This window comes from Cucurbita moschata, unplaced genomic scaffold, assembly GCF_002738365.1.
Source record: "Cucurbita moschata cultivar Rifu unplaced genomic scaffold, Cmos_1.0 Cmo_Scf00041, whole genome shotgun sequence".
NCBI classification, from domain to species: Eukaryota; Viridiplantae; Streptophyta; class Magnoliopsida; order Cucurbitales; family Cucurbitaceae; genus Cucurbita; species Cucurbita moschata.
The window spans coordinates 1061668-1088919 of NW_019268557.1; the positions used below are offsets into that span (position 1 = coordinate 1061668).

The 27252-nt window shown below is 38.7% G+C and overlaps 7 protein-coding genes across 10 annotated transcripts in view; 4 read left to right on the forward strand and 3 right to left on the reverse strand.

Moving 5' to 3' along the window:
• Window positions 1-185: 185 nt before the first annotated feature.
• On the forward strand, window positions 186-9537 carry LOC111433312 (guanylate-binding protein 3-like). 2 transcript variants are annotated; one of them, XM_023070323.1, is made up of 14 exons: window positions 186-728; window positions 1716-1877; window positions 2381-2446; window positions 2659-2802; window positions 3182-3295; window positions 4257-4358; window positions 4450-4635; window positions 4946-5035; window positions 5107-5241; window positions 6333-6455; window positions 6857-6942; window positions 7028-7640; window positions 7790-7867; window positions 8197-9537. In XM_023070323.1, the coding sequence occupies exons 1-14, from the start codon at window positions 462-464 to the stop codon at window positions 9238-9240; spliced, it is 3210 nt and encodes a 1069-aa protein (XP_022926091.1). In that variant the 5' UTR covers window positions 186-461; the 3' UTR covers window positions 9241-9537. The 2 variants fall into 2 exon arrangements, with proteins under 2 accessions (XP_022926091.1, XP_022926092.1); XM_023070324.1 differs by lacking the exon at window positions 186-728 and adding an exon at window positions 2176-2303 and having other exon boundaries at window positions 1814-1877.
• Window positions 9538-9807: 270 nt separating this feature from the next.
• Window positions 9808-11996, reverse strand: LOC111433315 (NAC domain-containing protein 10-like). Of its 2 annotated transcripts, XM_023070332.1 has the most exons (4): window positions 11824-11996; window positions 11436-11625; window positions 9912-10394; window positions 9853-9880 (listed from the first exon to the last, which is right to left on the reverse strand). In XM_023070332.1, the coding sequence occupies exons 1-3, from the start codon at window positions 11977-11979 to the stop codon at window positions 9952-9954; spliced, it is 789 nt and encodes a 262-aa protein (XP_022926100.1). In that variant the 5' UTR covers window positions 11980-11996; the 3' UTR covers window positions 9853-9880; window positions 9912-9951. The 2 variants fall into 2 exon arrangements, with proteins under 2 accessions (XP_022926098.1, XP_022926100.1); XM_023070330.1 differs by having other exon boundaries at window positions 9808-10394.
• A 1207-nt stretch (window positions 11997-13203) lies between these two features.
• On the reverse strand, window positions 13204-14504 carry LOC111433192 (probable serine/threonine-protein kinase PBL22). Its single transcript, XM_023070151.1, has one exon. The coding sequence runs from the start codon at window positions 14308-14310 to the stop codon at window positions 13285-13287; it is 1026 nt and encodes a 341-aa protein (XP_022925919.1). The 5' UTR covers window positions 14311-14504; the 3' UTR covers window positions 13204-13284.
• A 717-nt stretch (window positions 14505-15221) lies between these two features.
• On the reverse strand, window positions 15222-18748 carry LOC111432972 (receptor-like protein kinase HSL1). Of its 2 annotated transcripts, XM_023069812.1 has the most exons (2): window positions 15765-18748; window positions 15222-15445 (listed from the first exon to the last, which is right to left on the reverse strand). In XM_023069812.1, the coding sequence occupies exons 1-2, from the start codon at window positions 18488-18490 to the stop codon at window positions 15397-15399; spliced, it is 2775 nt and encodes a 924-aa protein (XP_022925580.1). In that variant the 5' UTR covers window positions 18491-18748; the 3' UTR covers window positions 15222-15396. The 2 variants fall into 2 exon arrangements, with proteins under 2 accessions (XP_022925580.1, XP_022925579.1); XM_023069811.1 differs by having other exon boundaries at window positions 15222-18748.
• A 1006-nt stretch (window positions 18749-19754) lies between these two features.
• On the forward strand, window positions 19755-20734 carry LOC111433222 (protein DMP4-like). The gene has a single exon (XM_023070192.1). It carries the CDS (start codon window positions 19893-19895, stop codon window positions 20529-20531), a length of 639 nt encoding a protein of 212 aa, XP_022925960.1. The 5' UTR covers window positions 19755-19892; the 3' UTR covers window positions 20532-20734.
• A 253-nt stretch (window positions 20735-20987) lies between these two features.
• On the forward strand, window positions 20988-24827 carry LOC111433219 (triose phosphate/phosphate translocator, chloroplastic-like). The gene is made up of 12 exons (XM_023070189.1): window positions 20988-21527; window positions 21604-21678; window positions 21808-21873; window positions 21953-22031; window positions 22300-22420; window positions 22512-22607; window positions 22699-22811; window positions 22882-22959; window positions 24068-24184; window positions 24275-24374; window positions 24450-24550; window positions 24626-24827. Exons 1-12 carry the CDS (start codon window positions 21247-21249, stop codon window positions 24641-24643), a joined length of 1245 nt encoding a protein of 414 aa, XP_022925957.1. The 5' UTR covers window positions 20988-21246; the 3' UTR covers window positions 24644-24827.
• Window positions 24828-25406: 579 nt separating this feature from the next.
• The window catches only part of LOC111433218 (homeobox-DDT domain protein RLT1-like), a 13210-nt gene continuing 11364 nt past the window's right edge, over window positions 25407-27252 (forward strand). The window contains exons 1-2 of the mRNA XM_023070188.1: window positions 25407-26156; window positions 26280-26729. Coding sequence (XP_022925956.1) covers window positions 26009-26156; window positions 26280-26729 — 598 coding nt within the window. The 5' untranslated portion in view covers window positions 25407-26008. The remainder of the gene's footprint in view (window positions 26157-26279; window positions 26730-27252) is intronic.

The window sequence follows — 27252 nt, forward strand, 5'->3', positions numbered from 1 at the left end:
AAATAAGGGAAATATTTCGAAGCCGGAAATTCAGTCCAACAGGAAAATAAATGAAAATACTCAATGTGAGAAGCACTTATGGCCAGCTGCCAGCTGCCAGCCTAGCCTTGTAACCACGCTGTGTCATCGGCTTGAAGGACGGTTAAACCGAAATGACTGAAAAGCCCCTCCAATACCCCCAATTTCCTGGGCTCCGTGGTAATTTTGCACCGATCATATTCGGGCACTTCAACCATGAAAGTCCCGGAAAAACCCGAACGCTGCTTTTCCCTCCCCGATTTCTACCGCTTCCGATTCCACTATTGCACCCACTGACGTAAATTAAAGCGCACAGACCAGGCTATTTTCCATTGTTATTTATGACATTTGTGGGTGAAGTGGAGATTTTTGTTCTTTGAAGATTGTGTAGGGCGCGAAATTTGATCACGAGAGGCGGGAAGGAAGAAGGGTTGTAGAAGAAGATGATCAAGTTTTTCAGAGGGAAAGAGAATTCCGCCGATGTTTCCTCGACGCCGTCTCCTTCTCCCTCTCTTGCGTCTTCGCCGTCTTCCTTCTCTTCGACGGGGACTGGTCCTCCGAGGCCAATTCGTCTTGTTTACTGCGATGAGAAGGGGAAGTTTCGGATGGATCCTGAAGCTGTCGCTACCTTACAGCTTGTAAAAGAGCCAATTGGTGTCGTTTCCGTTTGTGGCCGTGCTCGTCAGGGCAAGAGCTTCATTTTGAATCAAGTTAGTCTCTTCTGTTCTTTATTTTGTGTAGGATATGCTCTGGAAATTACATTTGTCATCTGGTGGGTTCATTCAAAATCTAGGGTTTTTGAGTTTTGGCCTCTAAGTCAAGATTTTGGGAGGTGTTGCACATGTTTAGTTTGTTTCTTTGGTTTCGGTCCGTAAATAGGTAGGTAGCTCTGAAGAGAAACGTCTCTGAGCTGGAATTCAAGTTCATCACTGTGTAGGTGCGAGGAAGTGGCACGTGTACATCGAGTTTATTTTTCTTTCTGAATTGTAGTACTCGAGTGGGGATGTGGGCCTTTGCCTCGTGTATTTGTTTAGGACTATGCTAAATAACTGAAAACTCTAATTCTAAGTTCTTAAGTTGGATATTATGAGAGTGGATTTGCTTAACGGGCTTTGAAAGCTAGGATGCTGAAACTTACGTGTAGATTGCGAAACGAAATGAATTTAGAAGCTTGAGTTTATGTATTTTTCCCCCCCATGGTTTGTGATTTGTAAAGGTAAGTATGTAGTATGTAGCAATAATTTATATAGCTTAGTGTATTGGCAATTTATAGCATAGAATTAGCAAATCTATGTACCAAACTGTAGGCTTTGCTCTTCAACTCCAAGTTATACAAACTCAATTTTTGAACCAAATGCCCTTCAAGATTCTTATCTTTTTCTTGGGATAATTTTTGTGAATCCCTGTAGACACATGCAATTTGAATTTTTCGGGTTATTCTCTTTTCACTACAGGTAGTTTTGTTTCTCATGACTCACGGATGGAATTTATCTTGTATTTAAAGTGTAAATTAATTTGCTTGAAGACGGCTATGTTTTTTTGTTGGGGGGTGGGGTGCAGCGTTTGATTTTATGCAAATCAGTTTCAAGATATTGTGATTGTTACATAGAACTTTCACGATATTTTGTGGAGCACTTTGCCTCCCTACATTTGTAGTGTCATTTTGTGGACTTACAATCAGCTCTTTTCTTTTGAAGCTTCTTGGGAGGAGTAGTGGATTTCAAGTAGCATCTACCCATCGGCCTTGTACTAAAGGGCTATGGCTCTGGAGTACACCCTTGAAAAGAACTGCCCTTGATGGAACTGAGTACAATCTTTTACTATTGGATAGTGAAGGAATTGATGCCTATGATCAAACGGTATGATAGAAATCATTTCTTGTTGAGAAATTTCATTAATTTGACGATGTCCGAACAACAAACTAAAGCTTCTTTGTACAGGGAGCTAGGCCATCTAAATAGTTACTCACAGTTAACCTAAGTAACTACTCTGTAAACTTATCTAAAGAACGAAAATGTTCTATCAACTTAACAATTAAAAACATACAACAGTATCTGCACAGTAAAGAAGGGAAACTAAGGTAACTCTTCAAACTAATACACTACAGTATGATTTCAGTCCACTATTTTATGTTGTTTCTGGTTATCAATTATCTAGTTGATGTGACGTTGATACGAATGATGGTGGTGCTGTTATTTAAGTTCTTCGTGTATTGAGCTTCAAATCTGCTTCATGTTAATTTATAGTAATGAAGTACTTTCACCGTGTGTTTGCCTCCTTTGAAGGTGTAGTATTACAAATTTCATTTTCTATTTAATTTGTTCCATCTATTTTTCTTACTTGTTCCTCAATTTTTTTTCAGGGAACTTACAGCACCCAGATTTTTTCTCTGGCTGTTCTCTTATCTAGCATGTTTGTCTATAATCAGGTAGAGGCAACTGATGTTGATCCTTATCTTTTAGAAACCTCTCTTTCTGACTATGTTGAATTGCGCATTTCCTCTGTTTTATCTCTCTCTAATTGGAATATGATACTTAAGTAATTTTTTTTAATGCTTCTCTCTTTGTTGTTGTATAAGTTGCATCATTCTGACAACTTCATTTTTCTTTATGGAACTCGTTCTTTTTTTTCTCTGTTCAGATGGGTGGAATAGATGAAGCCGCACTTGACCGTTTATCTCTTGTCACTCAAATGACTAAACATATTCGTGTTAGGGCTGCTTCTGGCAGAACTACATCTGCTGAACTTGGTCAATTCTCTCCAATCTTTGTTTGGCTTCTCAGGGTACAATACACTTCTCTACTATTAATATTCATAAATTTGTTTCAAAGTGCATTCAGACATTAGGTCATGTTTTCTAATTTTTTTTCTGTAACGTGCATAATATATTCTGATTACATGACTTCTCAATGTAAGATCCTTCTCCTCCTTATTACGTTAGATCATTTTTTTGGGTGCTTATTTTTATCTATTTGCTATTGTATTTATGTGGTCTACTTTAAAATTATTTCATTTTGCTAACCTTGATGCTTAATTTTTTTTAAAATCAAAAGAGAATTACTTCACCATTACCTTCTTATCATGTTAGATCCTCTACTTGGTTTAATTTTATCTATTTTTAATTATATTATGTGGTCATATCTAAAATAAGAATTATGTGCAGGACTTCTATTTGGATCTAGTAGAGGATAATAGGAGAATAACGCCTCGGGATTATCTGGAGCTTGCATTGAGGCCGGTTCAAGGTAGTGGAAGAGACATTGCTGCTAAGAACGAGGTATTAGATGGACATCTATCACCTTTGTGGTTTGTTGACTTTGTTTTCTCCGTTATTTGGGCTCTCACATATTCTAGGTCTAGAAAAGAGAGAAAAAGCTACTCTTATTTAAGTCGTATAAGTTCTTTTAGAACTCTCTCTTAGTTCATAATTACTTGTACTTGAGTGAGTTTTGGGAGAGTAGGTAACTGATGCATCTCTTTTGGCTGTACTTATTTCTTCAATAAACTAGTCCCTATCAGTTATATTTCTAAGGATTTCTTTTTCCTAATGATTCTGTTAATTAATATATCATTTAAGGTTTAATGTGTCCTTTTGGGCTTCTATTACTCATTCTTTTGTAATTATGAGCATGAGTTGATAATTTTGGACTCGAGTCCTTTCCAGTGGGTGCAGGTTAGCTTCTCTTTTTGTGAGCTTGTTTTCTTTGTTGCTCTTGTATAATTCTTTCAATTTTCTCAATAAAACCTCTTTTTCTTATTAAAAAAAAAAAAAAAAAAAAAAAAAAAAAAGAAGGAAAAAGAAAGGAAAAAATAATAGCAACATCATTTAAGGCTTCTCATATTAATGCTCTTTCTTAGGTTTCTTTGTTTTTATTTCTGCATTGTTCCTTCTGTTCTCTCCTTTCAGAGTTTCTATCTCGATCTTTTGATCTTTTTCGCTAATCAATGAAAAACCTGTTTCTTCTTCACAAAATAATAACATCATTTAAGGTCCTCTGGAAAAGGAGAGGGTTCCCAATTGTTTAGTTTGTAAGATTTGTTGTTTTCCAATGTCTTCTGATATTTACTCTGGATATTTACTCTCTGTTAGCTCGTGAACATAGAATTTTAAAATTCTGCTTTTTATGACTTTGGAACACATTAGACCACTGTCATTTGTACTTGTATTTGTTGTCGAAAAATGAATGTTTTTGTTTGCAACTATTATCTGATCTGTAATTTTATCCATTTACTGACAGATTCGTGATTCCATTAGAGCTCTGTTTCCTGATAGAGACTGCTTTACGCTTGTGCGTCCTTTGAATAATGAAAATGATCTCCAAAGACTTGATCAAATTTCTGTAAGTAACTTAGGCTTATGGATTTTCTTTACATAATTTTCTTTTGAAGCCAAATTTAACCAAACTTCCTTGATATTCTGTGGTTCTGCAGTTGGATAAACTAAGGCCTGAATTTAGGTCTGGACTTGATGCATTTACTAAATTTGTTTTTGAGAGGACAAGGCCTAAGCAAGTAGGAGCAACTGTTATGACAGGTCCAGTCTTGGTGGGTATTACAGAGTCCTACCTTGATGCTCTAAATCAGGGTGCAGTGCCTACAATAACCTCCTCTTGGCAGGTTAGTATATCTTATGAACTTTTATTTTTTTTAATTATTTTTTTTTCAGGGAACACATATCTTATGAAATCTTGTGTAATGTACTTTCTGGAGATGCTTGTAAGCAGTTTTTTTTATTTTGTTTTATTTTATTTTTCTCATTTCTCAATTTGAATGTACAGATGTCTGCATTGTCTGCACACATTTCTCTCCTTTCATTGAGATTTATTGTGTGGAGTGCAATCATGTCTGAAATTGTTGTCACCTTTAGCAAATTAGGAATTAAACAAGAAACTAGAAGATAATTCTCATCCATATCATTAATTTGCAGAGTGTTGAAGAGGCAGAGTGTAGAAGGGCGTATGATCATGCTGCTGAAGTCTATACGTCTACTTTTGACCGGTCAAAGCCACCAGAAGAAGTACGTGCAAATGCTAACTTACATCTTCACTAGAGATGTTTTTGTTGCTTGATAACATTGTTTTTCTGTAGGCAGCCTTGAGGGAAGCCCATGAAACTGCTGTTCAAAAGTCACTTGCTGCATTTAATTTGGGTGCTGTAGGCGCTGGTCCAGTGAGGAAAAAATACGAGGGATTACTGGAGAAATTTTATAGAAAAGCATTTGAGGTAAGGAATATTATGAATCTGTTAGTTCGATGTTTTTATCTGTGTATGGTCAATTGGAAATAGAAAATTATGAAATGAGGCCTCGAACATTTTGTTTGAGTTGGTCCAAGTAGGAATGAAGACTCTGATGCTTGAGACGGTAATCTTACATATGCTTTTTTGTTGAAGGAAAAGCTGTTTGGTAAGTTGATTTTTGGCTAAATCGGGAAAATTTTATTGGGTGTATGGGAATTTTTGGAGAAACTGCAGACCGACTGGTTTCAATGTCTTTCTCGAGTCTTTATGGCCCAACTTTTTTCTAATAATATGATTTTGGTAGCCCCTTTTTTCAACCTATCTTTTATATCTTAACGACCGTTTGGTTTCATGTTAAAATTGGAGGAAAAGAATTCACTTTTACCCTTGTATTTAGTTAAGCCTTCAAGTCATTAATTCTTCCCGAATGAACCTTGAACTTCAAGTGATGAAATTAAGACTCTCCATTAGTTGGGTTATACCATTGTAAATTGTGGCTTAATGTAGGTATAGTTGTGTCTTGATTAGAATTATTTTTGGGAATTGTTCCTTGTTGCTTTGGATGTCTTTTTAGCTGGTTTTGCTTGTGATGATTATTTGGGCCTCCTTTACCGGTTCCTAATTGGGCTTTATATTATGTGTTTTGTTGGTTGAACTTTCTATTATTTATTAGTTATTTCCTAATAAATTTCTAATTTGTTTTAAGTAGGTATTAATTTCTTCATTTGCTTGAGTTTTAGGATTTAATTTGAGAAGGTTGATATTGAATTAGGTAAAGGAGTGAATTTGAACTTTCCCCTACAAATTAGTAATGACGATGTTGTAGAATTGTCTGAGCTTAGTGTTCACAAATATGTGATGGGACATTATTTCTTCTCTTTGGACATTTTTGTGCGCTATCAATGAACAAAATGAAGCAATTTTACTAGAGTATGGAACTGCATATCATCTTATATATGACATTGTCAAAGTTTTCAAGTAATATTTTATTTTCCAATTTTTCTGGATGTTGTCTTTAGAAAGAATATTTTCTGCTCCCTGTTTTATTTACATGAGTTGGTCGTTGTCTAATGCAGGATTACAAAAGAAATGCATACACAGAAGCAGACTTGCAATGCACAAATGCTATACAAAGCATGGAACAGAGGTTGAGAGCTGCTTGCCATGCTTCTGATGCAAATATAAATAATGTTGTGAAGGTAATTTAGATATTATTTGTCATAATTTTGGGTTAAGAACTATTTTTGTGGTCAGCTTCTGACAGGCACAGTTTGGTTTATTAATAAACAAAATAATGTTCAGCTATGCTGATGATTTTGGTGGTCTGGAAGCAACTCTAGTTGTTGAATTAATCATGTTTATTGGAAAGTATAAACTGTGATTTGCACCTAAACTGTGATTTGCGATAACATAACGAATATAAACTGTTGTTGAATTATTGGTCTCTGTTTCTTTTCTGTGACTGAATCAGCTGAACATATTTTCATCTACTGTATTTATTGAACTTTCATCCTTCTTTGTCAAAGTCTCTTCTCCCATGTACTTATTGATTCATAATTGAGTTTCTCTTTTGCCTTGGGTTATTGGCATGCCTGTGCAGGTTCTTGGCGCTCTTCTGTCTGAATACGAAGTATCATCCCACGGTCCTGGAAAGTGGCAGAAGTTGGCGACTTTCTTACACCGGAGGTTTATATTAGTGTTTGTCCCATATATTATTTTTGGATCTTTTCTTGAATTATTGTGACCTGACCAATACCATGGAACTTTGCAGTTTGGATGGTCCTGTACATGACCTTATAAAAAGACTTATAGATCAAGTTGGATCAGAGAAGAATTCCCTCGCTTTGAAGTGCCGCTCAATTGAAGATCAGCTGAATTTGCTTAAGAAGCAGCTGGAAGCCAGTGAGAAGTACAAGTCTGAATATCTGAAGCGATACGAGGATGCCATCAATGATAAGAAAAAACTTGCTGATGACTACATGAACCGCATATCTAATCTACAGGGTAATTGCAGTTCTCTTGACGAGAGATGCTCTAGCCTGAAGAAAACATTGGACCAAGCAAATCAAGAATCATTGGATTGGAAAAGAAAATATGAAACTGTCTTGTCAAAGTTAAAAGCCGAGGAAAATCAAGCTAGTTCAGAAATTGCTGTTTTGAAGTCTAGGAGTAGTGCTGCTGAAGCAAGGCTGGCGGCTGCTCGGGAACAATCTCAGTCTGCACAAGAAGAGGCAGAAGAGTGGAAGAGGAAATTTGACATTGCTTTAAGAGATACTAAAGCTGCTCTTGAGAAAGCTGCACTTGCAGAAGAACGCACGAATAAGCAAACAAGGCTTAGGGAAGATACTTTGAGGAAAGAATTCTCCATTACTTTGGCTGAAAAGGTGAGCCTTCATCACCCCCCACCCCATTCACAACTCACAAACATTTGCAAGCATATTCTGCCTCTACACTTGAATTCTTGGAGTGCTATAATGGGAAGCATCTGATCTCTCTCTCTCTCTTTTTTTTTTTTTTTTTTCTCATGATGCAGGAGGATGAACTGAAGGACAAGGCAACAAAAATTGAGCAAGCCGAGCAGCATTTGACAACTTTACGGCTTGAGCTGAAGGTAAACTTCTTAGATTTTAAAAGATGTTGTCAGGACACTTCTTAGCCCATTTATTTATGATTTGTGTTTACTGAAGTCAGTCTCGTGGCACAGTAGATGATTTGAAATTCAAAATTCACTTTTTTAGCGAAAAAAATTAGTAGTTAAATAAGCAAAGCCATCATGGTATATTGCGACAATTTTAGTTCCATCCGATATTATGTTTCAAGGCTTTTCCCATCATTCTCAACTCTTATATGCTGGCATGCCACAGCATGTGGATATCAGTTTGCATCTCAATGATGAAAACAAAACATATCATTCATGTATAAATAATGTTTCGTCTGCAGGCTGCCGAGTCAAAAATTGGGAGTTATAATGTGGAAGTATCTTCTTTGAGGCATGAAATAGAAGAACTAAAAGAGAGGTTGGAAACAACAAATGCAAGGGCTCAATCATTTGAGAAAGAAGCAAGGATTTTGCAACAAGAAAAGGTTCATTTGGATCAGAAGTACTTATCTGAATTCCAAAGGTTTGATGAAGTTCAGGAAAGGTGTAGACTTGCCGAACTTGGCGCTAAGAAGGCTACTGAAATTGCTGATAAAGCAAGAAATGAAGCTAGTGCTGCTCAAGAGGGAAAGAATGAGATGCAGAGGTTGGCAATGGAGCGGTTGGCCCAAATCGAGAGGGCAGAGAGGCAAATTGAAAATCTGGAGAGGCAGAATAAAGATTTGGTGGAAGAGGTGCAACGAATTCGGGGGTCAGAAATGGAAGCTCGTTCAAGAGTTGCGTCATTGGAAGCAAGAGTTGTAGAAAGAGAAAAAGAAATTGAGTCTCTATTGAAATCAAACAATGAGCAGCGTACAAGCACGGTTCAAGTTCTTCAGGGCCTTCTGGATTCAGAACGTTCTGCACATGCAGAGGCCAACAATAGGGCCGAGGCCCTCTCTCTTCAGTTGCAATCTGCTCATGCAAAAATTGATCTACTCCAACAAGAGGTGACTAAAATTCGTCTTAATGAGACAGCTTTAGATAGTAAGCTGAAGACTGCTTCTCATGCGAAACGGCTTAGGGCGGATGATGGTGAGATGGGCATGGAACACGTTCAAGACAAGGATACAAGCGAGAGAATTTTAAGAGTAAACAAAAGATCTAGAAGCACTAACAGTCCCATGAGGTACACCCAGCCGGAGGATGGTGGATCAATTTTCGAGGGCAATGAGGATAATCATCATAGCCAACAACCAAATCAGGAGGATTATACCAAGTTCACTGTCCAGAAGCTTAGGCAAGAACTCACAAAACATAATTTTGGTGCCGAACTGCTTCAGTTGAAGAATCCCAACAAAAAGGACATTCTTGCTCTCTATGAGAAATGCGTACTCAAACGATGATAAGTAGATTCGTGCTTAGGATTTGTATAGGTTGATGAATGTAATCTACATGAAGACGAAATTGTTAATCTATCCTGTAGGATTAGAGAGTGTTTTCAAGTCTGGATTATGGATTTTGGCGCTGATTTTTCTCACCATCTGATTTCTAGAATGTGTTTGAATTTTTGTGTATTCAGTGTTGACCTTTTGCGCGTCTAAGCCCGTGTATCAAGAAGAAAAATTGTGGGTTATATTTGTTTGTTGGGAACAAATATGTATCTAACTTGACAGCCAAGAATGCCTTCAGCTTTGGGTTCACTAGATCTGTTTTTACAGTGCCTCTCTTCTACATTCCTCTGCTGCAGCAACTTTTCTTTGGTGGAATTTTAGCTTTAGAACTCTTAAATCCATGCCCATCTCTTCTACATTCCTCTGTTTTTACAGTGCCTCTCTTCTACATTTCTTTGATGGAATTCTGCTGCAGCAACTTTTCTTTGATGGATAATTTGTATGTAACTAGGATTCTAATGTGATTCACTTGTAGGCATTTTGGATTGGTTTGCATGCGTAATCTAGAGAGAGAGAAGATGAGGAGGATGAACATAGCATACAGTTTCCATGCAGGAGGCTTTTTTGAGGGTTTGGACCTTACAACTTGAACCTAACAACGTACATTTTAAGCTTATCAACACTATGGTTGAATTCAACTTCTTAAAACTAGTTAATTATTCATTACACGTAATTAGAACTCATCATTGGGTTGCTGCAATCAATAAAAACTGCACTTATTTCAGGCGAATGGCCACCGCCATCCCATTGTGTAGTCGGGTTCTGATAGGAGGAGCTTTGGCGAGGCCGTTTTTGGAAGAAGACCTTTGATGCCACCAATTGGCCGTCTTTCTCGTGCTCTGTAACACCCAGATGGTACTGATGCATTATCCAGTTTGTCTTTTGAGGCTTCCTTTGGTTCCCATGTTTGGAATACAGAACTAAAATCTTCTTGAAACCCATCACAACGCCGCCGCCCATGACTGGCCTTGTCTTCCCGGTTTTGTGCCATCTTGTGTCGGTGCCTTCTTCGTCTTCTTTAACTTTCCTGCGTTTTCTTGTGCCGGCCGTATATGCTTTTGATGGGCGATGAAAAAAGTGCCGGATTTGGCCGTCTTTCCTCATTCCTGCAATTTTCCAAGCACAAAGCTTTAGAATTTCATGTACGTTTAATCTTCCTCTTCCTTCTTAAAATTTTAAATTAAATATATCACTAAATACATTTGCAACTATTTTCTCTTCTAAGAGGCATTAAAAAAAATATTAGAATTTGGTAGAAATAGAAATCCCAATTGCACGTTTTAAAACGACATACAAACATAACAACGTTAACTTGATGATCAAAAGTTCGAAGACATGAAAACAAAGAATTATTTGTTTAGGCGTTGGATCGTTCCATTCTTAAAACGATTATCAAGAAAGACACAGCCAAGGATTATGGGACTCTATGAAGATGAAGTATCAAAGTTCAACTTGGGTTAAACGAGCTCAATGACAAACATTGAGGAAGAATTTGAGATACTCCACGTGAAGATAGGAGTCACTATCAACAACTATTTCTCATGTACACTTGTAATTACGAACAAGATGAAGGCTAATGAAACAAAATTGATATCGAAGTAGTGGAAAAGATATTGCGCTCTATGACTCCAAAATTCAATTATGTGTAGGCTCTTAGGCTAAGTATAGTCCATACAAAACACTATTCAACTTAGACTTTTCCTTTCTCCCATTTTTCAAATCCATGTCAGTTAATTTTCCAAGCAAAAAGGCAAATTTGACATCTAACTGAAGGAAAAGTCTACGAGCTCGTGCTTTATATGGACTAAAATAAGCACATTGAGATATAGTCTCAATAAGAGATATTTTTTAGTCTCGTAAGTAACATATAAGGTTGGTAGATATTTTTTAGTGTTAGAATAAGTACGTGGCTAATCTCTGGAATGAAGCCATTTAAATTCTATTCATAATCAATGGTTCCAAGAAGTAAATTGGGCAAAGATGAAGATGGATCAGTAGCTACCCGACTAGACATCATGTACGTTATGAGTAAAGTTAGTAGATGCATGAAAAATTCAAATGAGTTTAGTAACTATGCTAATGACATCGAAGACATAAAAAGTACAATCGATTGTGTACTCATAATGACTCATGATATGTTTGCGTACCAGGCAAATTTTGAGGGTGGGTGTAACAAATCCCATCATCTCCCTCTAATGTAGTAATGAATTCATCGATGAGAGGATGAAGCTTTCGCTTATCTCGTTTCACTTTCGCCTCTAAATGTTCCAAAATTTGTCGGTCACTTGGATCGAACTTCACTCCCGCCGGAGCCCTCCCCCAATCTTCCAATCCGCCCTAAATTAATTAATTAATTATATCATGACAATTCTTCGTACAAAAATAGATGACTCAATTCATCATGTTTAAATAAATAAAATACACATTTCCGCAACTACATGTAATTTCATAATTATATTTTTAATTAATTATTCTTCAACAATAAAATAGAGTCGAACTAATTAAATTTAAAAAATATTTATTATTATTTATAACCTGGAGTTGGAGTTGGAAGTGAAGAGGGTGTGCACAGGTTGGGCAAGCTAGGGCTGGAAATGCGACCGGTGATCGGTCATCTTGGTGGTTTCCGGCTGTAAAGAGATGAGCATCCACAGCGGAGACGGCGTCGTTTGTATTACCGAACCACATCATCTTATCACCATATTTGTTTCCACTTCCAGGTTTTGATTAAATGCAAACCCCATATACTTGGACCCCAAGTTAAGTGGACGGACACTTCCACTCATTTCCCCTTCTAAAGTCTATTGACTTTACCCAATAAATAAATATATACATAAATAAATTTCGTTAATATTGAAATAAATTAATATGTCCACGGCTTATCGAGCAAGGACGAGGAAGCCTTCCTAATTTCCATTCCGACTCCTTTTTCACTCCTCATTTATACTTCTAGAAACATGATATATATACGGTAAGAAAGTGAATGATATTGTTGTCGTTGAGCTCAAACAAATTTGTGCGCCAAGGTTGTTGTGGTGCAGGCCCACACTGCGCCTGCGCCAGCAGCGAGTATACATGCATGGAGTTTTGTGTTTCACCCATAATTCACTTTTTGGACTCTTTTACCCCATCTTTACCTTCAATTTTACCAAAAATATATGAGTAGTGCAGACTTGGAATTATACGAGTCACGTGTCACGGTCATGTTCGTCCAAAACGTGTTGTCTATAACCGCATGCTCATGACAAGTCAAACCCTTTATGTCTTTTCATATTCTAGTGTTTTACTTTTGTATTTCTTGGAAATAGACATAAATGCCTCATAATGTACTATAGGAGATACTCAACTTCTTCCTACCCAAAGTTATATACGGTGAGCAGTTGTTATTTCTTTCTTGCTTGTTTATATAACGTCTCTTTAAAAAATCTCTCTTTGCTCTTGTTTTCTAAAACTTTCTCTTAAGACCGAGGCTAGAGGCTCGAGCATACATCGCTTGGCCATAGGCGACATAAGAACGAATTAGCTTAGCTCACTTGTGGTTGGAAAGTGAGTGCCGCACAATCGCAAATCCGCTGTCATCAAAAGTGCGATTGTGACACTAGAGATCAAGTAGGGAAGTCCGGTCGGTGAAAGGGCGAAAAATGTCAAACAAAAATTGGTTGAGAGAACGGGTCCCTTCCACCGCCATAACAAATCCTCCAATTTATACACAAATTTCCAGCCAAATTCCACCTCTTGTTTGAAAATTATAATATTCCCATATTCAAAGAATTTTAAATTTTTAATTGTATTTTTGTTCAGTTTTCTTGTAAATTGAATCAACTTCCTGAAAAGTCAATATTTCCAACTTTTTCTAATTTTATTATATACTCAAATTTTAAAAAGGTTACGTAGAAGAACTATGAAGAGGACATGAACATAAAGAATAGATAGTATTAATTATGTAATTCAATATATCTACATAACAAAAAGGAGATTGATTCATTAATTAATTAATCAAACGCATAGCTGAGCCTCCAGATTGTTGAAAATGGCAACCACTTGACCGATCGCCGGCCTGCTCTTTCTGCAGTTCCCGACACAAGCCAGAGCAACCTTCCCCATTCTCATCAATGGCTTCAAATCAGAAGGGTACTCGATTCTTGGGTCCAGTAGCTCACTGAACCTCATCTCCTTTATCAATGGCAGCGCCCACTTCACCAGCCACCCTTCCTCGCAGCCCCTTCCACTCAAAAGCTCCAACAGCACAACCCCATATCCGTACACGTCGTTTTCCTTGCAACTCCCCTGCACGCCTTCCCCCTGCCAGTATTCCTCGTCCACATACCCTACTAATCCCCTTTTCTCTCTCGGCGCCAAGAAATTCAGCCCGTAATCGCTCAATTTCGCGCTCAATTTGGCGTCGATTAGTATGTTTGAGGGCTTCACGCAGCCATGGATCACGCTAGGGGCCATTGATTCGTGTAGATATTGAAGTCCTCTGGCTGCCCCTGCTGCGATTTTCACACGATGGCTCCAATTTAAGAGGAATCCCCCATCTGGGTTTTGGTGTAAGTACATGTCCAAATTCACGACGCCGGCGTATTCCATCACGATGATTCGTTCGCCGGGGGCTTCGGAGTATCCGGTGATGGTAACGAGATTTGGGTGTTGGGCAGAAGAGAGGGATTTAACTACAGAAGAGAATCCAAATCCAGCGTTGTTATTGCTTAGAACCAACCATGGGTAGATTCTTTTGACGGCGATGAGCTCGCCCGTGTCCAATAAGGCAGCGTAGACGGTGCCCAATCGGCCTTCGCCGATGACACGGCGGTGGCTGAAACCTTGAGTGGCGGTGTCGATGTCGATTAGCGTGTAGGATCGGATAGAGGGCTTTGACGGCGGCGGGGTTTCGTCGGCGAGTTGGCGATGACGGTGGCTGTTTCTGCAGATGAAGAAGAGGAGAACAGAGAGAAGTGCGATGAAAGAGGAAGAACAGAGTGCCAAGATTAAGTAATAAGCAAGCTTCTGGGTATGCTTCATTTTGGCGTTAATGGATAAAACAGAAGAAGTGGGTTTCCGCCATTAAAACAGAGAATTTCAGAAAGAATCACAGCGGAAAGGGAGAGAGATTGAGATTAAGATGAGAAAGGGGTTTGAAAATTGGGTGAGAAATGTTCAACTTTTCGTTGTTTATAGTTGTGGTTGTTCATAGTTGGCTGCTTCCACCAATTTAATAAATCAAAATGTCAAAATAAATTAAATTAAAATTCTAAATTTTTTTTTTTATTTTATAATTTCATAAATTAATGAGAATTTAGTATAATTAAACTACATGATAGTTTTCACCCTAATTTATTTATTTTTTTTAAAAAAAAACATAGTTTTTACCATTTCTAATGCTTTAATTTTGTTTGGTGGGACCATGGTTTTGACTTTGAGTTGATCATAGCTTAAGCATTTAATTATGTTCTACTTTTTATAAAAAGTGCATGTGTTTTGGTTCTGGTTTAACAAGTTTTTAGGACTCAATTAATTATTCTAATTAAACTATAAACCTAACTTAATTCAATCACGATTTCTTTTGGTTTAGTTTGTAACCACCCGAGTGGATTGTCGGATCTTACATCAATTAGAGATTGTAACGAAACCTTTCTTATAAGAGTGTGGAAACAATATGTAACAGGTCAAAGTGACAATATTTGCTAACAGTGGTGTTACAAATGATATCAGAGCTAAGTCTTGAGAGGTGTGCTAGTAAAGACGTTGGCCCCTAAAGCGGTGGATTGTGAGATTCCACGTCGAAGCAAGGACACTGAGCTTCTAAAGGGGATGGATTCTGAGATCCTATATTGGTCGGAGATGGGAATAAAACTTTTTTTTTTTATAAGAGTGTGAAAACCTCTCTAACAAATGTGTTTCAAAATCGTGAGACCTGATGATGATACGTAATAGTAGTGGTGGACTTGAGCCATTACAAATGGTATTAGAGCTAGGTCTTGGACGATGTGTCAACGAAGATATTGGTCTCCAAGCGGGTGGTAGATTGTAAGATCCCACATCGGTTAGATAGGAGAACGAAACATTTCTTATAAGAGTGTGGAAACACATCTTTCTGGTAGACGTATTTTAAACTCTTGAGATTGAGGCTGACTGACAACAATATGTAGCGAGTCCATTCTCTGCCTTGCTCTCTAGAACGACGACAAACTGATACCAACTTAAAGAACTATACCACATTTTCACTCTCTGAAACATCATCCAAACAATATGCCTTCAATCTTCCCTCTCTCCCTCCAATCATCGGGTGGCTATCCATACGAACTTCTTCCAACAGCTTAACCACTCGCCGCATGGCTGGGCGGTTCACAGGTTGAGGGCTGCTGCATTGGAGCCCAATGTTGAGGACCTTCAACATTTCCTCCATGTGACACCAATCCAATTTCGGGTCTACAATATGCTTCATGCCTTCCTTTTCTAAACTGCTGCATACCCATTTCACTAGACCGTTTTCTTCAAACTCGGGGTCGGTTGGCCGCCGCCCTGTTATCAGCTCAAGGATCACCATCCCGTAGCTAAAGATGTCGCCCTTTTCGTTCACTTTTGATGAATAAGCATACTCTGGAGCAATATAACCATAAGAACCAGTAACCACCGACATCGATTTAACCTCGGATAGGTCGACAGCCATAGCTATTCCAAAATCTGCTATCATAGCTCCGAAATCAGCATCCAACAAGATGTTATTAGACTTGATATCTCTGTGTATGATTGGAGGAACACAATCATGATGAAGATAAGACAGCCCCTCAGCAACATCCAAGGCTATCTTGTATCTTGTTGGCCAATCCAATAACGCACTTCTACTGTCATGAAGCATGTCACCTAAGCTTCCATTAGGCATGTATTCATACACCAAAAGCTTGCTGACTCCATTGCTACAACAACACAAAAGTTTCACTATGTTTTTATGTCTGATGTTACCCAAAATCTCCACTTCCGCATCAAAAACATCATCTTCACTCCAAACTTTCTCGAGATCGAAGCTGTCGCGGTCGTTCGACACCTTGGGCCAAAGTTTCTTAACAGCAATGGTGGAACCATTGGTGAGAGCAACCTTGTAAACTTGGCCAGAGCCGCCACTGCCTATCACGTTGTGTTCATCCAAGGAACCCACAATCTCGTCCTGGCTAAAAGACAGCTTTTGAAAGGATGTCATTGTCCATTTTGATTTCATGTTTAGACTTCTTGAGGCGAGGAATTTCTTGTACTTGACGTGGAAGAAAGCCATTCCCACAAAGAAAATTACACCTGCTGATACAAAAACAGATCGCATCATCCAAATGCAAACTCCATCCCCATCGCAATCTCCTCCTCTTCTACTAGATTTAATTGGACGACACGCTCCATTTCCATCCCTACACAAATCAGGATTACCAAGAAAGCTATTTCTATACACTTCACTCTCGAAATAGGAAGGAAGCGTCCCATTTAAGTGGTTGTATGATAGATTAAGAACATTGAGGTTCGTGTTCTGTAACCCATATGGGATTTCCCCTGAAAATTGATTGCCTGAAAGATCGAGGTAATTAAGCACAGGCAAGTTAGCAATTTCACGGGGAATTTGCCCAGAAAAGTTATTATTAGCCAGATTCAGCTCATTTAGCCTCTTCCAGGCATCAAGCCTGCTGCTAATCAACCCCGAAAGCATGTTGTTTTTAAGATTTAACTTGGCAAGCGTATGTATTTTCGTGAGGCTCTCAGGGAAATTCCCTACGAACTTGTTATTGGCACCGGCGAACTCTACCAGATTCTCCAAAGACCCCAACTCCTCTGGAATTGTTCCTGAGAATTTGTTGTTAGAAATAAGAAGCAAACTCAGCCGCTTGGAATTGGCTATGTTCTTAGAGATTGGACCAGAGAAGCTGTTGTTTGCAAGTTCAAGCAGAACAACACCTGGAAGTCCCCATAAATTTTCAGGTACATGACCCGTAAGATTATTGTTCCCTAATCGAATCCTGGTTAGGGAGTGGCAATCACCGAGACTCGACGGGAGTTCGCCGGAAATGAAATTGTTGATCATCATTATTTCTAACAGTTTTCCATTCTCACATAAGGCCTCGGGAAGCCTGCCGGAAAAGAAGTTGTTGGAAATGTCCAACGATTCCAGAGGCGAATATTTCCCCAAATATCCTGGTAACGCCCCCGTGAATCTGTTTGAAAATAGCTTGACCTCTGTCAAAGTCCTCGACCTCCCCATGCTTTCCGGCAAGCTACCCTCGAACTTATTCTCAAACGCATTAAGGCTTTCGAGCGGCAACTCAAACAAGTCGCTCGGAATAGGCCCAGAGAACTTATTCATCGAAATATCGACCAACCGCAACGACTTGAGTTTCGAAAGCCCATCTGGTAACGCACCGGACAAGGAATTGCTAAACAACTCAATCTGGGACATGTGGGTTAACTCCGTCAGCGCTGGGGGGAACGACCCAGAAAGATTGTTAATGCTCAAATCAAGAAGAACGAGATTCTTGAGCCGTCCCAGCGAGTCAGGAATCTCCCCCTGTAAGTTACAACCCGTCAACCAAAGAACCTCAAGATTCACTAGATTACCCAGCTCCGGCGGGATTCTTCCCGGCTCAAAACTGTTGTAAGACAGATTCAACATCCTAAGAGTGGTTATGTTCCCAAGAAACGGAGGGATCACACCACCCATCAGATTCAAAATAAGGGAAAACGCCTCAAGTTTCTGAAACCGAGCGAAGGTGGGTGGTATTTCGCCGGAGAAATTGTTGCCGGACAAATCCAAGTAACGGAGGTTAGGCATATCAGCAAGGGAGGGAGGCAGAGAACCGGTTAAGAGATTTTGGCCCAGGTCGAGATACTCGAGATTTGTACAGTTGACGAGGTCCGGCGGAAGAAGGGAATGGAAGCTATTATTGTAAAGAGAAACGTAGAGGAGAAGCGGAAGGTTACAGAGATGAACAGGAAAAGGGGCAGAAATTCCGGAGCTGGGGAGGTCGAGGGAAATGACGTGATGATCTACATCGCAGATGATGCCGTACCAGGAACAGGGGTTCGGGTCGGCGTCGTGCCAGGAGGAGAAGGCATTGTTATGAGCGTCGACGGAGCGCTTAAAGTCAAGGAGAATTCGACCCTCTTGGTTGAGGGCGAAGGAAAACAGAGGAAAACAGAGGAGGAACAGGAGGGGACGTAAAGGCATCGAAGAAAATGGTGGAAGAAGAAGAAGAGTGGGCGGTGGGGTTCCGATGATGGGAGGATGGTGGAGGAGGGTGAATTGAAAGAAGAGCTCCGGGGAAGAGGGTGAGTAGTGAAGAAGACGGTAGGGGAGGCGGTGGGGTTCTGTTTCAGAGGATTTTCCATTTTTGAAGCAAGGTTACAGCTCTTTTCCAAACCGTAATAAGCAAATCCTGGTTGGTTGGAGAGAAGAAGATGAAAAACAGAGGAGAAGACTAAATTATTAAAAAATTAACCTTCGTATTTCCTATTTTTTTTGCTTTAAAATTTTAATTCTATCCTTAATTATAAATGTTTTAAAATTACCTTTTATCTTTTCAACCATTTCAATTTTAGATCTTTTACAAAATTTCTAAAATATTATTGACCTTTTTTCTTTTTCTTTTTCTTTTTTTTTTTGTGCCAATTTTACTGTTTTTACTTTTTCGCTTAATGGGTTTCGTTTCTTTACATTATTATTATTTTCTTCTATTTTGTTGGGTTAAATTAAATAATTATTTTGTAAACTGTTTTTTTAGTTTTTTAAAAAAATTATATTGTAAATTAAATAATTTAAAAATAAATTGTATGGTTGATATTTATTTTTTTCAAAATAAAGTATATTAATGAAAAAGTCAAAATATTAAATTTTTTTTAATTATAAAGCCAAACCGAACCAAAAAATACAGAAAAAAAAAAACTACGTACAAAAAATGTTGTTTTATAATAATTTCAAGATGTTTTTCTTGGATAAAATTTAATTTTTTTAAAATATAGTGGCAAAGTTATATATATATATATAATTTAGGATATATTAGGTAAATCAAACATTAATTTTTCATCATCCTATTTTATTTATTATGGTTAAAAGATTGTTTTTACAAGATTATGAATAATTCCTAGTAATTTTGGATCATATATTCATGGAATTTGTTAAGAAGCATGAATACATATCCATCGAATGGTTGAACACTTTTTTTTTTTTTTTTTATCTATTACTTTTCATTTATGAATCATATATTCGACTTTTACAATATAGTTGTTTCGTGATAATTACTACAATATGGTTCGATTTAGGCTATTTAAGAGAGTTCTATAATGTCAATTATATAGAACATTTGAAATGGCCAATGACTCGACTCGAACCTGAACATATGAACATATGAGTGAAGCAACAAAACTCCTTTGCCTCGATCTTACTCCATTCTTTCTATATTCCAAACAAATTTTCTAATTCCGGCGTCTCAATTGCTTTCAAGCCACCACTAACTTCACTTTTCCTCTACTCATCTTCCTCTGCTTCATATTAATACACTTCAAAACTCCCCCATTTCCATCAACTCAACCTTCAATTGATTGAATTTGATTGGAGTTTGGACGTCTCAGCCATGGAGATCAAGCCCGCCGACCAAGAAACCCAATCTCCAAACGATCAAAACCAACCCCTTTTACGAGAAACAACGATCATCCCATCAAGAGATGAAAGAACCCTCATCCAAAAAGCCATTTCCCAAACCTTTCGAAGCACTGCTTCTTTGGCAAATCTTCTCCCCACCGGTACAGTCCTCGCCTTTCAACTTCTTTCCCCAATTTTCAACAATCAGGGCAACTGCGACTCCATTTCCCGCTACCTCACCGCCGCCCTCGTTGCTTTGTGTGGACTCTCCTGTTTTCTTCAGAGTTTCACTGACAGTTTCAGAGACAGCCAGGGGAATGTTTGCTACGGATTCGCTACTTTCAAAGGCATGTGGATTATCGACGGCTCCGAGGAGCTGCCGGCAGCGGACGCTGCCAAGTATCGGCTGAGATTTATTGATTTCTTGCACGCTTTCATGTCGATTCTGGTTTTTTCGGCCATTGCTCTGTTTGATGAGAATGTAGTGAGCTGTTTTTACCCGGCGCCGTCCGATCAGGCGCAGGAGATCTTGACGTCTTTGCCGGTTGGGATTGGCGTGTTTTGTAGCATGTTGTTTGTTCTTTTTCCGACCAGACGCCATGGAATTGGCTTCCCCATCTCTGCCACTTAACGGCGGAGTTGCTCCATTATTCGCCGGCATTCCCTTTTGCTGGCACTTATGCTGACTTGGAGTAGGAGATACTTCGTGTGATTCTGATTGTTATTATTATTATTATTTTCTCTTCATCAATCATTCCACCCCACCCATTATTTTAATCAATGTATTTACGAAGAAATCCCATCAAAATTCACACGTTTAAGATTAAAAGTATTAATCTTGTTTGTTTTGATTTTTATAGTTTATAATTTTATACGGAGAAATTTGGAATGTTTTTTTTTTTTAATTTTAATTTTTGTAAGTTTATTTATTATTATTTTTTGGAGTTTGCAATGGCATATAAACCACAAAGTAAGACAGTGGAAGTGGATATGATAAGGAGATATCTGAATACAGACAAACCCCTTCAGGATTTTGACAACTCAGCTTCTTCCCATCTCTCATTCGCTCTCTTTCCCGATAACTGGACCCCACCACATCCCCATTCGCATCCACACATAATCCCTCTCTCTGTTTTATTCATCCCATCTTCCGCCACGTCACCCTCCCTCCCCATCAACCCTCCCAGCTGGCGGTTGCACAAGCCCGTACTCTACTTCTGGATGCACTGAATCCAATAATACGCATCACAACAAATTACCGCCAGAATAAATCCTCGTCGTAGCCAACGAAACAACATTTGCGTCTCTCTCGCTAACATTCACTCTGTGCTGCTGCTGCTGTAGTCATGGAGTCCCACGTCCTCTCACGCGCCACTTCCTTCGCCGGCGGCATTTCCAGTCTCCGCAAGTTGCATAGGGAGACCACGTCTAACAACAGCCATATCGCCTTCGTTCAAACCAGGCCGATCGCCGAGGGAGCTAACTTGATTTGGGGAAGACAACTACGGCCGTCTCTACTTCTCGACAACCTCTCGACGCCGAATCTAGCATCGGCCAAACGGGAGACGCTTCGGCCTACCTTTGCGGCGGCCTCCTCTTCTCCCGCCGGAGGCAGCGATTCCGCTGGGTGAGGTTCGTTTCCTCAGTTATGAACCGGACTGGCTCCCCAGATTCACCTTCCAACTGATCCTATTTTCTTTCAGGGAAGCGAAGGTTGCTCCAGTGGGTTTCTTTGAGAAGTATCCGGCGTTGGTCACCGGATTCTTCTTCTTCATGTGGTAGGTTTAGGTGTAGTCTGTAGTGTAGGTCCCGTGTCCTGCACGGCGGAGACCGGGTTGCAATTATTATGTCACGGCAATTTAGAGTTGGTTGTGCGAAATTACCGTGGTGTCCTTTGTTTTGTGTAGGTACTTTTTGAACGTGATTTTCAATATCCTCAACAAGAAGATATATAATTACTTCCCCTATCCATAGTATGTGATTTCATCCCTGTATGTTTTCTATATATATCTAAATAGTTATTAATATATCCAGTGTTTGTCTACGTGGCAGTTTTGTGTCGGTGATCCATTTGCTCGTCGGAGTGGTGTACTGTTTGATAAGCTGGGCTGTCGGTCTTCCTAAGCGAGCAGTAAGTCAACTCTTTCCAGCCCAGATACCAATTTTGTCTTCCTTTTTAACTTTGTTCATTCAAATTGCTGCCAACAAACTTGGTATTTATTCTCGTAATGATTTATGATAAATTGTACATTGTAGTATTGATATAATTAAATTTACATGTCATGTAGCCTAATTGGTTCGAACATTTAAGCGATTTGATTGAATATTTTAGTGTGTAAAAGCTTGGTATAAGGGTAGCTCTGTTCTCAACACAAGGGATTGTTTGTTTTGGCATGCAGCCTATTGACTCAACCCTTCTGAAGTTGCTGATCCCTGTGGCTTTCTGTCATGCACTCGGCCATGTCACTAGCAATGTCTCATTTGCAGCTGTTGCTGTCTCATTCACACACACAGTCAAAGGTAAACCACCAAATTTACCAATGATTCAGTTTATGGCGGCATGTTCCTGGATTTTGTTGTTTCGCTGAAAATCTTGTTCAATCATTTTCAGCTCTGGAACCGTTCTTTAACGCCGCCGCTTCTCAATTCATTTTGGGGCAATCCATTCCCATTACCTTGTGGCTTTCATTGGCTCCCGTTGTCATTGGTAAATCCTTCCACCTTTTCCTGCTGCATTTTAATGTCATATGGATTTGGTTTCACGTGACGATGGTTTTGTTTTGGATTGATGAATGCAGGTGTGTCAATGGCGTCCTTGACTGAGCTTTCATTTAACTGGACTGGCTTCATTAGTGCTATGATTTCCAATATCTCCTTTACCTACAGAAGTCTTTACTCAAAGAAAGCCATGGTATCTTCTTCCTTTGGCTCTTTTAGACTTTGCTATCTCTAACTTGAACTGACCTATGCTTTGCTTACAGACTGACATGGACAGCACCAACGTCTATGCCTATATTTCCATCATTGCTCTCCTTTTCTGCATTCCACCTGCTGTAATTGTAAGTTTCTCTTACCTATACTAACCCATCAACTTCTGTATCTTGCTTGTGAATAAATATTCGTTTCTCTTAGGAATTACGGACCTCTACAACGATATGATATTGTCTACTTTGGGCATTAGCTCTTATGACTTTGTTTTTGGTTTTTCCAAAATAGCTCGTACGTATGGAGATAGTATTCCTTACTTACAAACCCATGATCATCCTTTTAATTAGCCAATGTGAGACTCCCTCCCAACAATCTTCAACAATTCTCCCCTCGAACAAAGTGAACAAAGTACACCATATAGCCTCCCTTGAGACGTATGGAACCCTCGAATAGCCTCCTCTTAGTTGAGGCTCGACTCCGTCTTTAAACCCCTTGAACAAAATACACCCTTTATTCCACACCTGAGTCACTTTTGAGTACACCTTTGAGGCTCACAACTTCCCAACAACCTTCAACAATTCTCTCCACAAACAAAGTACACCATATAGCCTCCCTTGAGACGTATGGAGCCCTCGAATAGCCTCCTCTTAGTTGAGGCTTGACTCCTTCTTTAGAGCCCTTGAACAAAATACACCCTTTATTCAACACTTGAGTCACTTTTGAGTACACCTTTGAGGCTCACAACTTCCCAACAATCTTCAACCATTCTCCCCACAGACAAAGTATGCCATATTATAGCCTCCCTTGAGACGTATGGAGCCCTCGAATAGCCTCTTCTTAGTTGAGGCTCGACTCATTCTCTAGAGCCCTTGAACAAAATACACTATTTATTCAACACTAGTCACCTTTGAGTACACCTTTGAGGCTCACAACTTCTTTGGATTTTATTGTCAGGACTAAGTTAAGGGCAGGACTCTATGATGAGCTCAATGAGAACAAAAATCTGGTGTGGAACAAAAAGCCTCGTACCAATAGAAATATATTCCTTACTTATAAATTAACTAATGTGGGACTCCCTCTCAATCATCCTCCCCTCGAACAAAGTATACTATATAGTCTTCCTCAAGGTTTATGGAGCACTCGAACAGATTAGAAATTCTATATATTTACAAGCCTACGAGTGGGTTGAAGCGTAGAATATTGATATAATTAAAATTTATGTAATTTGTGGTCTTATAGGTGGAGGGGCCTCAGCTGCTGAAGTTTGGTTTCAACGATGCCATAGCCAAAGTTGGTGTAACCAAATTCGTGTCAGATCTCTTCTGGGTAGGGATGTTTTATCACCTTTACAATCAGGTACGTGTTGCCTTTTCTTTTGGTATCCAAGAAAGGCTGCATAGTTCAATTGTTTGAAAGCGAACACTTTTGCTTTGAATAACTCGACAGTTAGCAACCAACACCCTGGAGAGGGTGGCACCACTCACCCACGCAGTCGGCAATGTGCTGAAACGTGTATTTGTGATCGGATTCTCCATCATTGTCTTTGGTAAAACACTCTTTCATTTTCTGGTTTCAATAGCTGCAAGTAATGTGGCATTAAAACATCGTGGTTGCTTGGCAGGCAACAAAATTTCAACCCAGACTGGTATTGGAACCAGCATCGCGATTGCAGGAGTGGCGCTTTACTCATACATCAAGGCTAAGATGGAAGAAGAGAAACGAGTGAGTTCTATATACAGTAGCTTACTTGCTTTTGCTTCTTTCTCCTCTCTAAAACAAGCTTTCTTTTGTGGACAGCGAACAAAGGTGGCTTGAAGCAGCAGCAGCAGCAGCAGCAGCAGCTTGGGGATGAGGGGTGGATTTGGTGTAGTAAATTTTTAAATAATTCCATCAACAACAAAAAAGATGAAGAAAATTACGATCAGATTCTAAGCCCAGACATTTGCTGTCTCATTTTATTTATTTTAAAACAATGCCACTATTTGCCGCATTGCTCCAACCTTTCCTCTCAATAACATCCGGAAAATTGTTCAAATTATTCCGATTTTTTTTTTTTTTTTTTTTTGTCGGGACTAATTTTAGAAAAATCATAAAAAAAATGTTTTTTTTAGTCATTTATTTTTTATATGTTCTATAAATTTTATGAACTCCAAAAGTCACATGAAATGGTCATTCTGTATTATCTAAAGAATACGAATATAGGACCATGAGGTAGATTTTTCTCGTAGTCTAAAATACCCTATTCTAACATATAATTAGGATTTAATAGAAAAATCTTGATATTTAATTAGTTAGACACGAATATAAATTCTTATAAATAAGGATCGGGTTAATTAGAGTATATTTATATCTTTTTAAATTTTTAATAAGAATTTAGATAAATTATGATCCTTGAGAAAAAAAGATTTTCTTTAGATTTTGAAAATAAATTAGATAAAATTAATGTGTAAAAATATTAAAAAATAATTTAAGGATGATTTTGCCTTTTTTAAAGATATTGTAATGAGTTTTTTTAAAAAAGAAATTAAAACGAAAACATAAGGTGTTTGGTTTTGATGTGGATGTGAAAAGACTAAAGGCACCAATGAGAGACTAAGCAGCGAGGTTGGCGGGTAAAGGGGCCGAAGAAGAAATTCGTGAAGTTGGAGCCCATGTTTGCAATTTAGGGTTCATGGATTGGATGGAAGAATGAAGGTGGCTTAAAAGTTCATCAAAATTCAGAAGCACATGGGGGAGAGGAGTTGGGGATGGTGTGGTGGTAAATTTAAAAAAAAAAAAAAAAGGGGAAAAAAAAAAAGAAAAAGAAAAAAGTGTAGTTTGACATTCATTGATTTAAAAGCGTTTAATGAAAAGAAATTAAAGAGAATTATGGGAGATTGGATTAGAGTGAGAGGAGACTGTTGGTTATTTGTTCCTGAATTTGCTTTTTCCTATAATTTCTTCCTTCTTTTCTCATCATTTATTATTCTTTTATTATCGTTATTGTTATTCGATGATGATAATTCTTCTATACTGCTTTTCTGTTCCTTGACTATTACGGTATTTAGGTTAAGTGGGGAAAAGGGAATTCGTAATTCCATTGTTTCGCCCTTTTCAATTTTGTTTTGGAAGAGTGTTTTTGGTTTTTTTTGATTCTAGGGTTTGCCTGTTCTCTTCCTTCGATCTTCATCTTTCAATTCCATGGAAGCTGCTGCCTCGGACGGCGAAAATCACAACCACAATAATGATGATATTAACAAAATTAGTAACTCAAGGGAGGGTCTTAGCAAGCCCAAGCGCCAGATGAAGACTCCCTTCCAGCTTGAAACCCTCGAGAAGGCCTATGCTTGTTCGTTCACAAAAGCTTTCCTTTTTTTTTTTTTTTTTTTTTTCTTCTTCTTCTTCTTCTTCTTCTTCTTTCAATTTTGAGAATTTGTTTTTAACTTCTGTTGTGTTTGGTTGATTTGATCAGTGGACACGTACCCATCAGAGTCGACAAGGGCTGAACTGTCGGAGAAATTGGGGCTTACCGATCGGCAATTGCAGATGTGGTTTTGTCACAGGAGGTTGAAGGACAAGAAGGAACCGGCGAAGAAACCCCGGAAGGTGATGGCACCGGCGTTGCCTGATTCTCCCATTGACGAATTAAGAGTAGTGGCTGAGCCGGGTAGTGATTACGCTTCGGGGTCGGGCTCGGGTTCGAGTCCATTTGGTGATGTTGGGTTGCGTAATGTGGTACCTAGAAGTGTTGGAGATGATATGCCAATGATGAGAAGGTATTATGAACCTTCACGGTCTGTTATGGAACTTAGAGCTATTGCTTGCGTCGAATCGCAGTTAGGAGAGCCATTGAGGGAGGACGGACCTATTCTTGGGATTGAATTTGATTCACTACCACCTGATGCTTTCGGAGCACCTATAGGTATGGCTGATTTTTATTTATTTATATTATTCTATTGTTATTAAACCGTTCTTCTTAAAACTTTCTACTGCATGTATATGGACATTTTATTTTTTATTTTAGAAATGAGTTTATTGATGTATATATGAATATAAAGAGGACAAGAGCTCTAGAAAAGCCAAAGGAGTTACTTAAAGAACTTCATTTGGCATTAATCATTGATCGGAGTGTACTGTTTATGATATTGCAGCATGTTTAGCTGCTCTTGCAATAGATATAGCCTTTCTGATGTTGTGGTAAGTCAAATATCAGTTTGATAAGCAATGAGAACGGAGCACCCGAACATGAAAGTTGAATTGCAAATAGGAGGTTTTGATCGTCGACTTACTTAATGTTATCCAAGAATTTTGTTTAATTGGGAGGCTGTGAACGTGGCTTAGTTTAAGTTCTACAAGAATTTTATGAGAGGAGCCTCATTGATCCCCAATGAACCCCTTGTCTTTTTTTTTTTTTTTTTTTTTTTTTTTTTTTTTTTTTTTTTTTT

Coding starts and splice junctions, on each gene's coding strand:
- LOC111433219 (XM_023070189.1), top strand. CDS start 21,247: ATGGAGTCCCACGTCCTCTCACGCGCCACTTCCTTCGCCGGCGGCATT. Junction 22,421..22,511: donor ATTCACACACACAGTCAAAG/GTAAACCACCAA, acceptor AATCATTTTCAG/CTCTGGAACCGTTCTTTAAC. Junction 24,185..24,274: donor TTTATCACCTTTACAATCAG/GTACGTGTTGCC, acceptor ATAACTCGACAG/TTAGCAACCAACACCCTGGA.
- LOC111432972 (XM_023069811.1), bottom strand. CDS start 18,490: ATGCCTTTACGTCCCCTCCTGTTCCTCCTCTGTTTTCCTCTGTTTTCC.
- LOC111433192 (XM_023070151.1), bottom strand. CDS start 14,310: ATGAAGCATACCCAGAAGCTTGCTTATTACTTAATCTTGGCACTCTGT.
- LOC111433222 (XM_023070192.1), top strand. CDS start 19,893: ATGGAGATCAAGCCCGCCGACCAAGAAACCCAATCTCCAAACGATCAA.
- LOC111433315 (XM_023070330.1), bottom strand. CDS start 11,979: ATGATGTGGTTCGGTAATACAAACGACGCCGTCTCCGCTGTGGATGCT. Junction 11,626..11,823: donor ACTTCCAACTCCAACTCCAG/GTTATAAATAAT, acceptor TAATTAATTTAG/GGCGGATTGGAAGATTGGGG. Junction 10,395..11,435: donor CCACCCTCAAAATTTGCCTG/GTACGCAAACAT, acceptor GGAAAATTGCAG/GAATGAGGAAAGACGGCCAA.
- LOC111433312 (XM_023070323.1), top strand. CDS start 462: ATGATCAAGTTTTTCAGAGGGAAAGAGAATTCCGCCGATGTTTCCTCG. Junction 3,296..4,256: donor ACATTGCTGCTAAGAACGAG/GTATTAGATGGA, acceptor ATTTACTGACAG/ATTCGTGATTCCATTAGAGC. Junction 7,641..7,789: donor CCATTACTTTGGCTGAAAAG/GTGAGCCTTCAT, acceptor CTCATGATGCAG/GAGGATGAACTGAAGGACAA.